Raw genomic sequence first — 17646 nt, forward strand, 5'->3', positions numbered from 1 at the left:
ATGGGGGGCCATGAGGAGCTAGCAGAGCCCCAGAGGCATTGCACTGAGGGACCACCTCTCCCCGATTTGAGCAAACCAGTTGTAAAAAGGCTTTTTTGAGACAATCATGGAAATTTGAACATGGATTGGGTATTAGGTGGTATTAGGAGTTTGCTGTGATAATGACAGTGTGGTTCTGTTTTTAAAAGTCCTTAAGAAGGATGCATTCTGACAAATTTATGGGTGAAATGGCGTAATGTATGGGATTTGCTTTAAAATTCTAATTAAAAGAAGAAAGACAAAACAGTATTGGCAAAATGAGTTGTTGAACCTAAGTGATGAGTATGTTTGGAACTTTCCTACATTTTTTTTCTCATTTTACAGGATATTTATATTCTAAGTTCATTAATACATACTGAAAATAGCCATTAAGTTATCAAGTTACGAAGCTGTGTCAGTCTGCTCGGGCTGCCATAGCAACACACCACAGACCAGGAGGCTGACACGGTGGAAGTTTATTTCTCACAGTTCTGGAGGCTGGAAGTCGGAGACCAGGTGGCCGGTTCTGACAAGGACCCACCTCCCGGCTTGCAGACGGCACCTCCGCACTGTGTGCTCACGTGGGGAAGGGAGAGAGCGCGCTGGTGTCTCTTCCTTTTATAAGGGCTCTAATCCCATGACGGGGCCCCACCCGACAACCTCATCTCACCTCATCACCTCCCAGAGGCCCCACCTCCAAACGGGACCACACTGGGGTTAGGGTTTCAACACGGGATTTGGGACGGGGGATACAATTCAGTTTATAGCAGAAGCTTCTCTGGGTCAGTCCTGCCCACAGCCCAGCTGGGGAAGGGCCTTGCTGCTTCAGGGTGGCCCCGTCATGGCCAGTGAGGCCTTAAGGGCGCGGGGCCCATGGCCCTCTGGAATAAATAGAAATGTGCCCTTTGGAACATCCGAGTGGCTTTTCTTATTTATAAAATCCAAACTTTTGTGCCCGTGCTTATATTTTCCTTCCAGCTCAGAGCTGTGAGCAGGGAAGTGCCTGGTTTGCTCCCACCCCACGTGTGGAGTGGTGGAGGCCTTCAGGTGGCCTTGGAGTGCAAGCTGGGATGGCCTGTCTTGGGTCTTTGGGCTTGTCCTGCAGCCCAGCTGGCCGTGCGTCCAGGTCGCCTGTTTCTGGCTTTTCCTCCTTTGTGATGCTTCACCTCGTGCCGCCATCGTGTGGAATTAAGTGTGGACAACACAGAACTGTGCCATTAGCTACGCTCCATCTGATGACGATTATCGAGTGATACCAGTGGCTGCCGAACAGGGGGCACATCCGGCTCCCCTTGCTGGCTGGCTTGTCCCAGCCTGCAGTTTCCTCTGTGCCTGGCTGGGCAGGCCCTGGTGGCGAACGCTTTGAGGGAGTGGCAGCGGGCAGACGGCAGGGACGCAGCTGCCTCCTTGTGTCCTTGTGCACGGCTCCCTGCGAACCCTCTGCTGGATGCGGCACCCTGGGGGGAGAAGCGTGGTGGTGAAGGCGCAGTAAGGTAGGTCTGCACCTCAGCTCCCTGTCTGCACGTCCCCAGGGGCAGGTGTCCTTAGGAAGCACCAGCCTTCTCAGCAGCGGGCTGTCCCATGGCTGGTGGAAAGGGACGGGTGTGCCCCTGGTGCCCGAGGCGTCCACCCCTCCGCACACCTTCTCCCCGGATGCACCCACCACGTGCGATCTGTCCCTGAGCAGCTGCCGCGGGACCTGGCCCGCAGAGCAGAGCATCCCACACCTCCCATTTGGGGCCCAGAAAACCCAAGCCGGTGGGTCGTTGCTGCTTCGTCCCTGTCCTTCGTGACCCGCTGGACGCCCCTCCCCAGGAGTTCCTGTGGACGTTCACCCCAGGGAGAGGGGTGAGGTCCTGGCTCCCTTGGCCGATAAATCGGGCAACTTTTGTCTAGAAAAGGGAGCCAGTCGTATTGTTTTAGTGAGATTTATTCCAGGTTAGGGGTCAAATGAGCCTCACAGTAAATGAAGTATCTCCCTCTGGGAAACGGCAAAGAGCGAAAGACCCCCTCCCCCGGCCCGAGGGATGGTCTGCGGATGGCGGAGTGTGTCCTCAAGCGCCCGTCCTGTGCTGTGAAAATAAGCACGTGGTTTTGGTTTCTTGTCCTCAAAATAATGGACTCGTTCTCTCCACGTCCTTCTACGGGTGCTTTTGTCCATCTCTTGTGGCCCTTCCGCGTCCCCATTCTTCTAACAGCGTCGTGACACGTGTCCCCCGGGAGGCCACCTCCTGAGCTGATGTCTGCATGCATGGCTGTATCGGTCTCCTGGGACGGCCGTGACGAAGTGCCACAATCTGGGTGGCTGAGGACAACAGAACTTACTGTCTCAGCTCTACAGGCCAGAGTGTGAGGTCAAGGCGCCAGCCGGGCCGTGCTGCCTCTGAAGCCTCCCTCTCTCCAGCTTCTCACGGCGCCGGCCATCCTTGGCACCCCTTGGCTTGTGGCCACAGGGCTCCAGCCTCGGCTCTGCTGACACAGGTGTGGTCCTCTGTGTCTCTGTGTTTTTTTTTTTTTTAATAATTAAAAAAAAATTACTTTGGGCTGCTTTGGGTCTCCGTTGCTGCGTGCGGGCTTTCTCTAGTTGTGGAGAGCGGGGGCTACTCTTTGTTGCGGTGTGTGGGCTTCTCATTGCAGTGGCTTGTCTTGTTGTGGAGCATGGGCTCTAGGCCCGTGGGCTTCAGTAGTTGTGGCTCGCAGGCTCTAGAGCGCAGGCTTAGTAGTTGCAGCGCACAGGGTTAGTTGCTCCACGGCATGTGAGATCTTCCCAGACCAAGGCTGGAACCCGTGTCCCCTGCATTGGCAGGCGGATTCTTAACCACTGCGCCACCAGGAAAGCCCAACCACTAATCTTTTAACTGTCGCCATGGTTCTGACTTGCCCAGAATGTCACAGAGTCGGAATCATGCAATGTGCAGCCTTTTTAGGTTGGCTTCTTTCATTTAGTGATTTGCATTTAAGGTTCCTCCGTGTCTTTCCACGGCTGATAGCTCATTTCTTTTTAGTGCTGATTAATATTTCATTTTCTGGATGGACCACCATGTATTTATCTACTCACCTACTGGAGGACATCTGGGTTGCTCCCAAGTTTTGTCAGTTATGAACAAAGCTGCTATAAACGTACATGTGCAGGTTTTTGTGTGGACATAAGTCCTCAGTTCCTTTGGGTTGGAGTGTCATTGCTGGATCATATTATACAAGTATGTTAATTTTGTGAGAAACCACCAAATTGTCCCTTTGAGTGGCTGCAGTCTGCAGTCTGCATCCCCTCCAGCAAGGCATGGGGAGTTCCTGTTGCTCCACTTCCTCGGAGCCTATGGGGTAGCTCTCCTCCATCCCCACAGGCACCGTCAGCTGGCAGCCTGCCGGGCAGACCAGGGCTGAGTTTGAGCAGCTTGTTAAGAGGGAGATGCTGGAAAGCTGTGCAAGGAAGAAGGAACTACCAGAACCAGCCCAACAGGGTTCTGAATGTGAACTTTTTATCAAAGCATAACGTACATACAGATGTGTCCCAAATGCTAAGGATGCAAGTGGATGAATTTTCACAAAGAGTAACAATGTCTAATTTGCGGCTTAACAAAAGTCCAGGCAAAACTAAAATGTTGTTATAAGCCTTCTCTGGTGGCGCAGTGGTTAAGAATCCACCTGCCAATGCAGGGGACACGGGTTCGAGCCCTGGTCTGGGAAGATCCCATATGCCGCGGAGCAACTAAGCCCGTGCACCACAACTACTGAGCGTGCGCTCTAGAGCCCGCAAGCCACAACTACTGAGCCCACGTGCCACAACTACTGAAGCCCAAGCGCCTACAGCCTGTGCTCTGCAAAGAGAAGCCACCGCAATGAAAAGCCCACACACCGCAATGGAGGGAAAAAAAAAAAAGAACCTATTGATAACAAGATTTCATTTTTTTGAATAGATTTATTTATTTATTTTTTGGCTGCGTTAGGTCTTCGCTGATGCGCACGGGCTTTCTCTAGTTGGGGCGAGCAGGGCTACTCTTCATTGCAGTGCGTGGGCTTCTCGTTACGGTGGCTTCTCTTGTTGCGGAGCACGGGCTCTAGGCGCGCGGGCTTCAGTAGTTGTGGCATATGGGCTCAGTAGTTGTGGCGCACGGGCTTAGTTGCTCCGTGGCATGTGGGATCTTCCCAGACCAGGGCTCCAACCGGTGTCCCCTCCATTGGCAGACGGATTCTTAACCACTGCGCCACCAGGGAAGTCCCTCAAGTGAACTCTTCTCAGAGAATTTGTGTTTGATGCTGCCAGCCCCCCACCAGCACTTCCAACCCAGAACCAGAACGTTTAACTAAATTTCCACGGCAAGGTTGGCGGGGGCTGGGGGGGCTCTGTTTGAAAGCTGCGGTCTGAACTCCTCCCTCCACAGGGTCCAGGTCCATGGGCCACGGTGGCGCATCCGCCCTGGTCTCCCCCACGCTCCACCTCCCCAATGCAGCCGTTGATTAATGCAAACCACAGGTGAGGGAGAGCGTACTAACTGGCCTCCGTGCACTTGGACTGACAGCTAAGTCAAAATTTAAAATTACCCTCCCCCCCGGAACTCCCTGGAGGTCCAGTGGTTAGGACTTTCACTGCCAGGGCCCGGGTTCAATCCCTGGTCAGGGATCTAGGATCCCACAAGCCGCAGGGCGCGGCAAAAACAAACAAAAAAACAATAGGTTAAACATAAAAACGCCTGTGGCTCCCCATGGCGCCAGAACAAAGCCCACGCCCCCCCCCCATGGCTCTCTTGAGCAGCTCAAACCACGCTGGCCCTCCCGGCCGCCACACGCAGTGGACCAGCTCCTCCCTGGCCCGCCAGACTCCCTTCCTGCTCTCATACTACCTGTCCATGCCCGTGATGTCCATCTCTGCCACCAGACTTCAGCCCTCATGGGCAGGACGATGGCGTGGCCGGCTCCCTCTGCCCCTGCCAGAGGTCAGCTGTGGGGTTGAGGGATGCTCAATCCTGGCAGACACACAGGGCACAGGACGATCAAGCTACCTTGCAGCTTGGAAACTGGGAGCCATAATGAGTGGTCCCTGCGCCGGCCAGAAATGCGGGACAGCGAAGCAGGCGGTGCCAGAGCGGAGAGGGGTGGGGAGGGGGGTCACACCTTTATTGATAATCCACTCACCAAATCCGCGTCCTGCGCACCCCCGTCTCCCCCGCACCGTCTGGCCTCATTGGCCTTCCTCCGGGTAAGTTCAGGATCTCCCCGAGGCGCCTTCGCCTGCAGCGTCACATTCACGGTCTCCTTCGACTGGGGGACGGGAAGAGCCCGACCCGGGGACGGACTTCCCAAAGAGGGTGGTGTTCTGTGAGGCGGCACGCAATGAGGACCGCGAAGGGGCCCAGGAATCCAGGCGTGGCGGGGTCAGGGATGGGACTCGGGAGCCTGGGCGCGACAAGGTCAAGGACGGGACCCTGGAGCTCGCATGCGATGGGTCCTGGCATGGGACCCGTGATTCCGCCTTCGAAGGGGCCAGCGACAGGACCCTGGAGCCAACACGCGACGGGACCAATGACGGGACCCAGGGAACCGCGAGCTTCGACAGCAACGATGGGGCCCAAGAGGCCGCGCGCCACGAGACCTGAGACGGCTTCCGGGAGGCCGAGACTGATGGGGCCCAGGAGGTCGCGCGCGACTGGATCGTGGTGGAGGCGAAGTGCTCAGGGTGCGAGTTGGCCAGCGGCGGCTGCCAAAGCGGCGGGCCCTCGGAGCCCCGGCGCAGCCAGCTGTGCACGTGGGCCAGGTTCCGCATGTCCTCGTGCTCGCGCCGCAGCTGTTCACGCTGCTCCAGCAACTGGCGCCGCGTGTCGTGCAGCACCTGGGCCCGGCGTTGCAGCCGCAGCAGCTCCTGCCGCAGGCGCCCGTTGTCCTCTCTGATGGCCTGTGTGTGCGCGATGAGCGCGCGCGCCGCCTCCCGCTCCGCGCGCCACGCCAGGGACTGCACGCGCTGGCGCGCCTCGCGCTCGAAGGCTGCTTTTTCCTCCTGGAAACACCGCTTCATGCGATGGAGCAGCTGCATGTGCTCCACGCGCATATGCAGCAGCTCGCGCTCCAGCGCCCGGATCCGGGCCAGCTGCTCCAGCTGCAGCTCCTGCGGCGGGGCCGCGGGTCAGCTCCGGTCCGCGGCGTGCACCCACCTCGCCCTGCCCGCGCCCGGCCCTCCCGCGGGGGCGCGTACTGGCCTTGTAGGGCTGCAGCTCCTGCACCTGTCGCGCCATCTGCGCCGCGCGCGTCTCCATCTCCAGCAGCTGCGCGCACACCCCCTCCTCACGCCGGCGGTAGAGCGACGCCAGCTCTGCGCGCTGCCGGTGGATCTCCGTCAGGTCCACGCGGTTCTGCTCCTCCAGCCGGACGATAGCGTTGGCGCAGCGCTGCGCGCGCGTGCTCACGTAGCTGGCGTAGAGCCGGTTCTCCTCGCGCAGGCGCTGCGCCTCGCAGTCCAGGAAGGCGTTCTCCTGCAGCTCCTGGTCGACGCGCTCCTCGCAGGCGTCCAGCTGCTCCGAGAGCAGTTTGTATTCTCGCTGCAAGTACTGAGCGCTCTCCGATTGCGGCGGCTCGGTGCCCTCTCCTGCCGCGCCAGACCGGCCCCAGGCGCTCGGCCCGCGCTTCCTCTTGGGCACCATGGGTCGAGGCCTCCAGCCCGCTCCTCCAGCTCAGCCCTTCCCCTCGACCAGCCCGAAGATTCTGGCGGGGTTCGACGCGTCTCAGGGTCACGAGGTTGGGAGAGGCAGAATCAGGAGTTTGGGGTCAATCAAGGGTCAGGACATCGTCGCCAACCTTTACTAGGGGGCTCCTTCAGGACCTTGGCCGCCCGTCGGGGTTTGTCCACCTTTAGCTCTGTTGGCGGTCAGCCGAATGGTCTCCCTGGAAACAGAACTTAGCCGCCCTCCCCAACTCCCGCCCCGTTGCTTGCGCAACAGACTGCGAGGGGTCGGGGCCTGCTCTCAAGGCCGGGCCGGTCCTCCGCAGTCTCGGACCCTGTTCCTTCCCAGAGCACACCGCACCGTGGGCCGCCCCTGCCCCTCCCGGGCTCCTGCGCCGCACACATCTGTCGCGGGAGTGTCTAGGTCGACCTGGGTCTTTTAATTTCTGTTTCGAAGCAAGGCAACCGATGGGCAGAGGTTTTTAAATTTTAAGTCGTCCGGGCCTCCCGATTCCCCGGCGAGGTGTCCTCGCGTTAAAGCTCATAAACGTCTCCTCCCAGAAGAGGTGTGGCGAGCGTTTCGTTCTCCTCTGTCTCCGGATTCCTCGAGACCGGGTTCTTCCCGGCGGGGCAATTCCCGATTACGCAATCCGGATGCAATCGAAGGTGGAGTCCTGAGGGAAGCCACGCCCCGCCGCGCCCCCAGCCCCGGTCCCGCCCGGAAGACCTCCAAACCACGCCCAACCCGGGCTCGGCTCCTTCCCGGCCCCTCGCACCCCGCCCGGTCCGCCCCCCGACACCAGCCGCAAGCGTCCACCTCTACGCTCCCAGCCCAGCCCGGCCGCAGAGGCTGCGCTTTGCCTCTGCCCCGCGGCGATTAGAGGCAGAAGGGGACCTTGTCCCCTCCGTTTCCTCGGGCTCGATCCCCGCCGACAGCCACGGGGCGCGTGGGTGTTTCCGGGAGCAGCCCCTCTCCCAGGGAAGAGGGGGGCGCCCGGCCTGCAAGCGGGCTGAGATGCCCGCCACTCCGGACGTCCGGTGGCTTTCTCTCACTGTGTTGGGAAAGCGGTGCCTGGTGTCCACCAGGTCCCACCACCGCCCACGGGAGACGGAACTCACCTCCAAGGGCCCAGATTCAAAGCCAAGTGTCACTCTTGATACTTCTCCGCACCCTTGGGGTCCTTCCCCCCTCCCTTCGTGAATGGCGTGGGGGTCTCTGTCCCTGCCGGGGCCAAGGCTGCAGTACCCTCGGACTCCGGCCGGGAGGCGTCTGGAGGGTCACTCATCTCTTGGCAGGGACACCGAGCTGGAAGGACACCGGGAGGGAGAGGGCCAGCAGTGTGCTCAGCTTCTGGCAAGGCTGCCCCCTCCCGTCCCCCTTCTCCTCCCACCCCGGCCCCTTCCCCCCAGCGGGCTCTGCTAGGGGCCTGCAAGGACCTTGAAGGCTGCGGCAGAACGTCCCACCGGCTTGTTCCTGGGATGCTGCCCTCACCACTCAGCCCCTGCCCCCAAGCCTGGACAGGCCGCCGGAGGGCACACCTTCCTGCCCTCACTTACTGTTCCTTCTGCCTCGGAGCCCTCCCTACTGAGCTCCGGAGACTTGGGGTTTGCGCCCCTTCTCAGGAGTCCCAGTGGGGTTGGGCTGTGTCTGACCCGGGGGGTGAGCACTTCCAGCGGCCTCTGCTCCCATTTCACAGATGGAGAAACAGGCAGAGTGAGTGAGCTGCCCACGGACTCCTGAAAGCACTGGGTCTGTGACTTGGACCTTGGTGGGCTCTTCCCACTGTGTGCACTGCCTCTCTGGCTGAGTCCTCTCCTGTCCCTGCCCTGTGCCCTGGGGCAAAGGGAGGAGCCAGCTGCTTTTAATTGAATCCCACTCCACGGCAGCCTGAGGCCACATGGCCAGTGCCTATGACCCTTCCACCTGCCAAGGCCAAGTGGACCTGTGGAGGTGGGGGTGGGTTCAGGTGATGCCAGAGACCCTGTCCTTGGAGCTCAGCCCCGGTGGGAGTCTGACACCACAGAGGCGGCCAGATGCTGAGCAGAGGTCAGACAAAGGGGCCCTGGGGGCCTGGCAGTAGGGCTGCCTCAGCCCCACCCCGGTACCTTGTCCGTTGATCAGAAGGGCAGCGCTGATGGCGGTCACCATGGCAAAGGGGAGGATGGGCAGGAATGTGAGTGAGGTCCAGGAGAGCCTGTCTATCCAGTGCGTCCTCTGGCTGAGGTCAAGCCCTGGAGAGCCCAGACCCAGCTGTTCTCTGTGCCCTGGGCAGGACCCAAGTCTGTCCCCTCCCCTATATCCCAGCTTGTGTGCTGCCTGCAGACCTGCCCCACCCCACCCCCCACCCCAACCTAAGCTGGCCCTGGGCCAGGCACCCTTCCTCCAGTGGCGGCCCCTCCACAGCCAAGTACCTTGGAATCGGTGCCAGACCCACACGAGGCTCACGGTCAGCCCCAGGTGGAAGGACCAGATCCAGGCCACGATGTGCGTCAGCTCCCACAGCCATGGCGCCCCTGGAGGAAGTACCCTGTCCAGACGCGCGGTGCAGTGAGGGACGGGCAGCACCGCCACCCGAGTCCCATGAGCCAAGGCGGGCGGGAGCCAGCGGGAGCCCCGGGGTGCGTGTATGTGCAGAGCACATGCGGGCCGGCTGGGGCTCTGCGGTGACGCTGCTGCGGTGATCCGGGCCCTGGCCTCCTCAGGGTCAGCGGGGTCGCAGCTTCGGGGAGAGGCTTCGCTGGAGCCCAGGGCCTGTGGGCTTGGCTCCCCGGTCCTCCAGACCGGGGCGGCTGGGCCTCGGGGTGTGGTCCGGGTTGGTGTGCATGCCCCCCCTCCCAGGGGTGCTCCCCTACCTGTTTGTGAGGAAGAGGATGACAAACGGAAGGAGGCCCAGAGCCCTGTGGAGGCCCCAATGGCGATGCCAGCGCCCACCTCCACGGGCTGGCTCAGATGCCCCTGAGAGACAGCCACGAGGAGGCGCCCGGCTGGGGGGCGCACCCCCTCGGGGGACCCCCGTTTCCAAGTCTGGTCACATGATCTAGAGACAACCACAGCTACAACCCCGAGGTGCTCTCCTGGGAGGGTCCCAGGCAGGTGCCTGGAGTGACCTGGGGTACCTGGGTCCATAGCCCACACTGGGAGCAGGAGAGAGGGGAGCCCAACTTCAGAGACCCAGACCCAGGGGAGCACAGCAGGTCCACCCCACAGGGTCGGGGGCTGCACCGGAAACAGGGTGAGCGGTGGGCTACACTGTGACACACATGGGGACACAGCTGATATCTACTCAGACTTGGACGCTGAGGGGAAGGAAGGGGTGGGGCCCATACTCAGACTGTGACACTCTGCAGTGTGGGAGGTGCGACCCCTGTGAGCTGGTCTCCAGGGTCATAAGGAGGCTGGTGATGGATGAAGCAGGAGGTTTAGGCCAGATCGTTTCAACCTGGGGGGTTTGACCTGCCACACGCCCGCTCCCCCTAACTCTGGGCCTCCTGGATGAGGCCCCCCAAACTGCGCATGATCTCCCCGTGGGTCAGCTAAAAATTAAATGCACAGCCCCCACACTTCTCAATGCATAGTAAATACCCCGAGTCAACAACGCACTCAAAACTAAGGTGAAGGTTACAACTGCACGCAATCAAACTGTCAGCTGACAACCGATGAGAAAATAAAAACTTGACAAAATTTACATCTGCCAGGATATTTGGACAAGGGAAAGCTGGACTGGGTAGAAATAATGGCCCCAAGAGAAAACACATAATAGCAGATTAAAAAATTACTAATGGATGAATCAAATGTCCACTGAAAATCTGATTTAATAATTAAGTAAATGTAATGAAGTTCATGCTGCAGAATTCCTTTTTTGCTGAAATTCACTGATTTGGGGATAATTCTGCTTAGGGCCACGTTCTTGGCGGCAGAATGGCAGGGCTGAGGCCTCCTTTGGCTGCGGGTTCCTGGGGGAAGGCAGGGAGAAGAGGGGCTGGCCTGCTAGCTGGCACATGTCCCTGCTGCTCCAGGGGCCAGAGGTCCCACTGCCCCCAGCAGCTGCGTTGGACTGCTCCGCGCCCCCCACCACCAGGCCCCGCTCTTGTCGACTGAGTTTACTAAGGCTCCCACTTGCCTTTCCTGCTGCCCGCAGCTGGGGGAACGCCCAGCTGTGCCTTCCGAGTCAAGCATGCCGACCTTCCTGGCCTCTCGGCCCGCTCCTCACCTCGGACCCTCCGTAGTGAGTCCGGCTGTCATCCCTTTCAGCCTGTCCAAGTGGTGATCAGTCCTTCCTCCATTTCCATCGATGGGCCTTCTGTTCTCTCCGTCCTTGTGGCCATAGAGTTTTTCAGTTTATCTTTATGTTTTTTTTTTTGTTTTTTTTTTTGTGGTACGTGGGCCTTTCACTGTTGTGGCCTCTCCCGTTGCGGAGCACAGGCTCCGGACGCGCAGGCTCAGTGGCCATGGCTCACGGGCCCAGCCGCTCCGCGGCCTGTGGGATCTTCCCGGACCGGGGCACGAACCCGTGTACCCTGCATCGGCAGGCGGACTCTCAACCACTGCGCCACCAGGGAAGCCCTTTATGTTTATTATTGATTATATTTGGGTAATACTCCCACTCATTCAATGGACTTGCCATCTCATCTAAGTTATCAAATGTATTGGTGGGAGGTTGTTGACAATAAACCCTTATTTTCAATGTTTGAAGGATCTGGTAGGAATGTAGTCTTTCATTCCTGACACTCATAATTCCTCTGTTAGTTTTCTAATTTTATGTTTATTTTTATGTTCTGTATCAGTCTTCTTGATTACAAGATGTCAATAATATGAAAACATTTTTAATATAACAGAACATTTAATTACGTCCTCTTTCCATCAATGCACGAGTCATTTAATGATGATTATATCAGCCATTTCCACTGGCAGGAGGCTTTCCACTAAAGGCTCCAGCGGTTTCCACGGTACCATGTTTCTCACCAGATTTAGTTCATTTCCAGCCTGAAGAATCCCCTCTCCTGTTTGGCCACTCTTCTAATTTTTTAACGCTGGGTTCCACTTTAACCGTACCCAGCTTCTCATTTGTAATCTCTTCTGTATGCTTTCTATACACTACATTTTTAGGGATTGGTTCGAGAACTCTAGATTCACATTTTTTCCCTCTGAGTACATTAATGATGTCATTGCTTTTCCTTCTGCTTTGAATTGTTTTTTTCTGATAAAAACTCTGCAGTTATGCTTATTTTTGTTCCTCTGCATGTAAATTTCTTTGGTTACTTTTAGTATTTTTTCTTTATCACTGTTTTCAGCAATTTAGTTACGAGTTCCTTTGTGTTTTTCCTACCTGGGCTTCATTTAAATTCCTGGATCTGTGAATATCTAATTTTTTCTTTAAATTTGCAAAAATTTCAGCCATTACTTTCTCCATGATTTCTGCACCCCCCTTTTGTTGACACTGTCCCACAGGTCAGTGAAGTTTTTTTTTTTTCCTGTGGGTTTCAATTTGGATAGTTTATATTGCTGTGTATTTGAGTTCACTGATCATTTTTTCTGCTGTGTCCATCCACTGAGTTTTTCATTTCAGATATTTATTTTTCGGTTCTAGAAATTCCATTTGGTTCTTTTTAATAATTTTCCTTTCTTATTTCACTGTATTCATGCTTTCTTTATATCCACGAGCATACTTATGGTAGCTGTTTTTAGAGTCACTGCCAATTCCATCATCTCTGTCCTTTCTGATTTCACTGTATTCACGCTTTCCTTATGCCCACGAGCATACTTATGGTAGCTGTTTTTAGAGTCACTGCCAATTCCACCATCTCTGTCCTTTCTGATTTCACTGTATTCATGCTTTCTTTATGTCCTCGAGCATACTTATGGTAGCTGTTTTTAGAGTCACTGGCAATTCCACCATCTCTGTCATTCATGGGGCTGGCTCTATCAGCTTATTTCTCTCCTGGATACGGCTTCCTTTTTGCTGCTTCCTCCCGAGCCTTGTAACTTCTTTTTTTTTTAGGTGAAATCACATAACATAAAATTAACCATATTGAAGTATACACATTAGTGGCATTTGGTACTCTCACAATGTTGTGTAACCACCACTGCTATGTGGTTACAAAACATTTTCATCACCCCCAAAAGGAACCCTGTACCCATTAAGCAGTCACTACCCGTCTCCCCTCCCCTCAACCCCTGGGAGCCACCAACCTGCTTTCCCTGTCTGTGGAGGTACTTATTCTGAATATTTCATTTAAGTGGATCATATAATATGCGACTTCTTGTATCTGACTTATTTCACTTAGCATAATGCTTCCAAAGCTCATCCACATTGCAGCACATATCAGTACTTCATTCCTTTCTACGGCTGAATTATATTCTATTGTCTGTATAGATAATATGTTCTTTATCCATTCATCAGTTGATGGGCATTTGTGTTGTTTTGACCTTTTGGCTTTTGTGAGGAGGCTGTTGTGAACACGTGTGTACAAGCATTTGTTTGAATACCTGTTTTCAGTTATTTTGGATATATACCCAGAAGTGGAATTGCTGGATCGTATGGTAATTCTATCTTTAACTTTTCGAGGACTTGCCAAACACTTTTGCACAGCAGCTGCACCACTGACATCCCACCAGCACTGTATGAGTTCTGACTTCTCGCCATCCTTGCCAAGACTTTTTTCTGAAAGTCATCCTAGTGACTGAGCGTGGCCTCACGTGTCTTGATTGCATTTCCCCGATTGCTAACGACGTTGAGCATCTTCTCCTGTGGCGCTGACCGTTTGTATATCTTCTTTGGAGATATGTCTATTCAAATCCTTTGTCCCTAATTTTATTTATTTTTATTTATTTATTTTTTTGTTGTAAATGTTTTATTTGCTTAACAATATATCTTCAGTAACTTTTTCAGGGCAGTATATATAGATATAATATTGTAAAACACATTACTAGCTACGTGGTATTCTATATATAATAATAGCTGTATAGCATAATTGAAGTATGATTAATTTAACCAGTCTGATACTGATGAACACTTACATTGCCACCAACTTTTCCCTACTAAGACAATGCTACCGAAAACTATTTTTGCCCGCTTGTGAGATTTTTGTATGACAAATTCCTTTTGAATCAAATGATACATGCATTATACCTTTTTTTATAGAGATCGCCAAATTGTTAGTGAGCTACAAGAGAACGAAGACAGATAACAATACCAAGAAAACAACACGTGAACAAAACAAGAATTTCAACAATGAGACAGAAATCATAAAAAAGAACCAAACAGAAATTGTGGTGCTGAAGAATCCAACAGAAACGAAGAATTAAACACCCAGTGGAGAACCGCAACAGCAGGCTCGATCGGTCAGAAAGACGAATGACTGAATCTCAAGCCAAGTCACTTGAGCTACAGGAGGACAGTGGTCCGTGAGGCTCATGGCAGATAACATGGAAGCAACGTCCGCAAGCCAGAAGGTGCCCCAGAGGCAGCGTCGGGGCCACGCGTGTGGCAGGGAGGCCTGGGCTTTCGCCTCCCTCTGGTTCCTAGGAAGCTGGCCAGCAGTCAGCGCAGGAGCGGCAGAGCAGAGGTGTAGGCTTCAGCACATCTTCCTCCCCCGCTTCAGCCTGAGCTGGGACGTCCAGGTCACCCAGGTGGCTGGAAAGGGGGTCAGCTGCCCAAGCTCGGGAATTCTCTTCACCAGGATATGGAGGCTCTTCAAGCACCAGGAGCACAAAGTTATTGTTGGGTGGAAAGTGCAAGGAAAGGATCATCCGTTACCGATTTCTTGTGAATGAAATGGTACATACGTCCCCTTCCAATGCGCTTTCTCATTGGCTCCTTCCCAACCAAGGGCTTAAAGCTGTGATTGACATTTTTCTCATCATAAGTCCTCCCGGGACATCGTATAGCCTGTGTATAAACTAAACTCCAGGCTTGATTCAAATTTCACCAGTTTTCCCACTGCTGTCCTTTTTCAGTTCCAGAATCCAATCCACGGTGCCTTTAGTTATCATATCTCCTTAGTGTTCTCTGGTGTGTGACAATTTCTGTCTTCCTTTGCTTTTCATGACCTCATTTATGTAGTCTCCTCTTGAGGTACTCATAGGTTGTTTCCAGTTTTTCACAATTGCAAGCAATACTGCCATGAACTTTCTTGTATATTTTGTACAATGTGCTAGTATTTCTATGTGACTAAACGCTTTCAGGTCCTTCTAGCTCTGATTTTTTTCATATTCCTGTTTACAGATGAGGATGCTGCAGAGTTGCAAAGTTATGTCACTTGTCCATTGTCACACAGTGAGTCCGTTCCAGAATTGGGATTAGAGGCTCCATTTCTTCACTACTAGTTGACTCAGTGCTCTATTACATATCACTGGGAAATTATTCTTGTAAAAAATTATATCCTCTAGAAAGATCATTCAGCATGCTATATAAAATCATATGACGAAGCATCTTCTTCACTGTATCTACCAAAAATATTTATTGGGGCCTAAGAATAGGGCACTCTATGAATGCTATAGGAGACGCTGAAAGACACAGGAAGTAGTTTTTTCCTTCAAAGTACTTGCGAATTTAGTTCTGCACATAATATTCATTAACTTAACAAATGCTTATTGGGCTGGTGGCACAGCGGTCAAGAATCCACCTGCCAGTGCAGGGGACACAGGTTCGAGCCCTGGTCGGGGAAGATCCCTCCAGCTTTGCCCACCGCCCTCTGCTGATACCTTGGTCTCCATCCCTGGGCTCCAGCCACACGGGGCCTCCTTGTGGCTCCAACGCGCCAGGCACACTCCCACTCGGGGCCTTTGCCTGGCTGTCCCCTCGGTGCTCCCACTTCCTTCCCTGGCTACCCCCGCCCGTCGGCCCCCTTACCTGGCTTCCTTTTTCTGCGAGCGCTTGACCTCTGCGTACGGCAGCCCCCTCTCAGCCAGTCTCATAGACTCCCACCGCCTCCAGGTTTGCTCTCCCAGCCGCTTGCCGGGACCCCCGTCCTGGAACTAACCCCTAGTTTCCTGGCGGTGCCTCAGCGCCTGCCCAGTTCAAGCGCTCGCACCCGCTGGGGATGGCCCGGCCCCTGCCGCCAAATGCCCAAGGAGTGGAGGGGCTGTCTGCGAATGACACCCTAACCGTCGGCACCCCCTTAGCAGAGACCGGAGAAGCAAGGCGGAGGGAGGAAAGAGCGTCCCGGGCGGTGGGCACTGCACGTGCAAAGGCCCGGATTGGTGGAGAGGTTCTGGAGGCTGCAGCAGGCTCCTTGGCCGCAGGTGGGGCGGGGGGCGGAAGGCGGAGAGGGGCACCTTCTGGGCTCTGGCCTGGGCCACGCGGAAGTGCGGTCGGCAAGGCGACGAGGGTCCGGGGGCGGTGCCGAGGGGGCGGGACTGCGGGGTGGGGCTCCATGGCAGCCCCGGATTGGGCGGGGCTTGGGCTGCAGACCCCGCTCTGCCCCGCCCCGGCGCAGGCGCAGGGAGGGCTCCGCCGTCGGTTCCCAAGGCAACGGCTTTCAACAGTTCGAGCCCAGCTAGTGTCTGGAGGCCTCCTGGCGCCCACCAGCCGGCATATGCGCCTCCGAGATGGACCGTCACGTTGCCCAGCGATACCTGCTCAGGCTGCGGTTCGGAAAGGGGATGAGCTCGGAGGCGCCCGGGCGTCCGCCGGACCAGGCCACCTGCAGGGCGTGGGCAGGGCCAGTCGGAGGACTGTGGCCTTCCACTCTGCCAGGGACTCCTGGCCTTGGGTCCTGCCTCCTCCACGAGTTGGAGGTGTGGCCTGTTCCCAGGGAACTTGTCATCTGGCTCTGGGAGACAGGTGACAGCCAGGACCCCCAAGACCTCAGTTCGGACCCTGGTGCACCATCCACCCACCGTCCCCACCCACCACTCCCGGCTCCCGGGCTGCCCCTCCCGTGCCCACAGAATGCTCTAGGGAGACCGGGCACACGTGATCCAGTCGCTGAGGGGGAAGGGCCTGAGCCAGTAAACTGAGTGGGCAGAGTGGAGGCCAGAACCTTGTGTGAGCCCATGTGCATTTGTGATTGTGATTGTGTGAGCATGTGGGACTGTGTGAGAGTGTATGTGTGAAGGTGGGTCACTGGGTGTGTGCAAGTGTGTGATGAAGGAGGGGAGAAAAGAAAGTTTCAGACAGTGCAAGCAGCAGTGCAAAGGCCCTGAGGCCAGGACCTGCTGGGCTGTTGGGAAACAGCAGGGTTGAGGTAACAGGATAGGAGTTCTAGGGGGATGGGCTTATCATGTGGGGCTTTGGGGAACTGCAAGGACTTTGGCTGCTACTGTGAGTGACACGGGGAGGGCAGCAGCCATTGGTACCACCTTACAAGGCTCGCCCCGCCCACTCTGTTGAGGATGAACAGTGGGAGTGGGTGAGAGAGAGTAGTTAAGAGATCAGTGTAGTGATACAGGCTGGAGGTGCCAGAGGCTCAGACCAGGGCGGGGGCAGCAGAGATGGTAGAAAGTCTTCGGATTCTGATGAATCCTGAATGTGGAACCAACAGGATTTGCTGACAGGCTGGATGAGGTATACGAGAGAGGGATCAGGGTGACTGTCGGAGAAGGGGCAGGCTTCAGATCCTGCCCAGGAGCTCCCTCCCATCTGTGACCTCATATCCTCCTGGGGCCTCCCCAGATACTCTCTGGTCTCCAATCCCCCTTTGTTCCTATCAGCCTCCACTGGAGGCCCCTCGGGGGCCTCGCCCCTCACCACACAGCATCCCTCCCCCGGAACCAGAGCAGGAAGGAGGAGGCTCATGTCTGCAGGGGGCGGTCTGGCCGGGCAGAGGATGGCCCTATGCCAAGCAGGCTGACCGCCCTCCTCCCCAGGCCTACAGCATCGTGTGGAAGGCGGTGGATCAGAGGACTGGCGAGGTCGTGGCCATCAAGAAAATCTTTGATGCCTTCAAGGACAAGACGGATGCCCAAGTAAGTGAGTAGGAAAGCGGTGTGGGAAAGGATGAGGCAGGGCTGTGGGGCGGCCCCCCTGCTGCCT

The 17646-nt window shown here is 55.7% G+C and overlaps 2 protein-coding genes and 1 long non-coding RNA gene across 3 annotated transcripts in view; 2 read left to right on the top strand and 1 right to left on the bottom strand.

Moving 5' to 3' along the window:
• The first annotated feature begins 1397 nt into the window (after positions 1-1397).
• Positions 1398-2562, top strand: LOC113633782 (uncharacterized). The gene is made up of 2 exons (XR_003438331.1): positions 1398-1511; positions 2217-2562. It is a non-coding gene; the product is annotated as an uncharacterized LOC113633782 (long non-coding RNA).
• A 1586-nt stretch (positions 2563-4148) lies between these two features.
• CCDC166 (coiled-coil domain containing 166) lies at positions 4149-7288 on the bottom strand. The gene is made up of 2 exons (XM_027132343.1): positions 6210-7288; positions 4149-6118 (listed from the first exon to the last, which is right to left on the bottom strand). Exons 1-2 carry the CDS (start codon positions 6648-6650, stop codon positions 5222-5224), a joined length of 1338 nt encoding a protein of 445 aa, XP_026988144.1. The 5' UTR covers positions 6651-7288; the 3' UTR covers positions 4149-5221.
• Positions 7289-15712: 8424 nt separating this feature from the next.
• MAPK15 (mitogen-activated protein kinase 15) overlaps positions 15713-17646 on the top strand; it is a 6662-nt gene continuing 4728 nt past the window's right edge. Inside the window, 2 exon segments of the mRNA XM_027132068.1 lie at positions 15713-15914; positions 17287-17579. Of these exon segments, the coding sequence (XP_026987869.1) occupies positions 15713-15914; positions 17287-17579 (495 nt within the window).

Source organism: Aethalodelphis obliquidens, unplaced genomic scaffold (assembly GCF_003676395.1).
Source record: "Aethalodelphis obliquidens isolate GAN/ISIS:26980383/991018 unplaced genomic scaffold, ASM367639v1 scaffold41, whole genome shotgun sequence".
NCBI lineage: Eukaryota > Metazoa > Chordata > Mammalia > Artiodactyla > Delphinidae > Aethalodelphis > Aethalodelphis obliquidens.

Coding starts and splice junctions, on each gene's coding strand:
- CCDC166 (XM_027132343.1), bottom strand. CDS start 6,650: ATGGTGCCCAAGAGGAAGCGCGGGCCGAGCGCCTGGGGCCGGTCTGGC. Junction 6,119..6,209: donor AGGAGCTGCAGCCCTACAAG/GCCAGTACGCGC, acceptor GCCCCGCCGCAG/GAGCTGCAGCTGGAGCAGCT.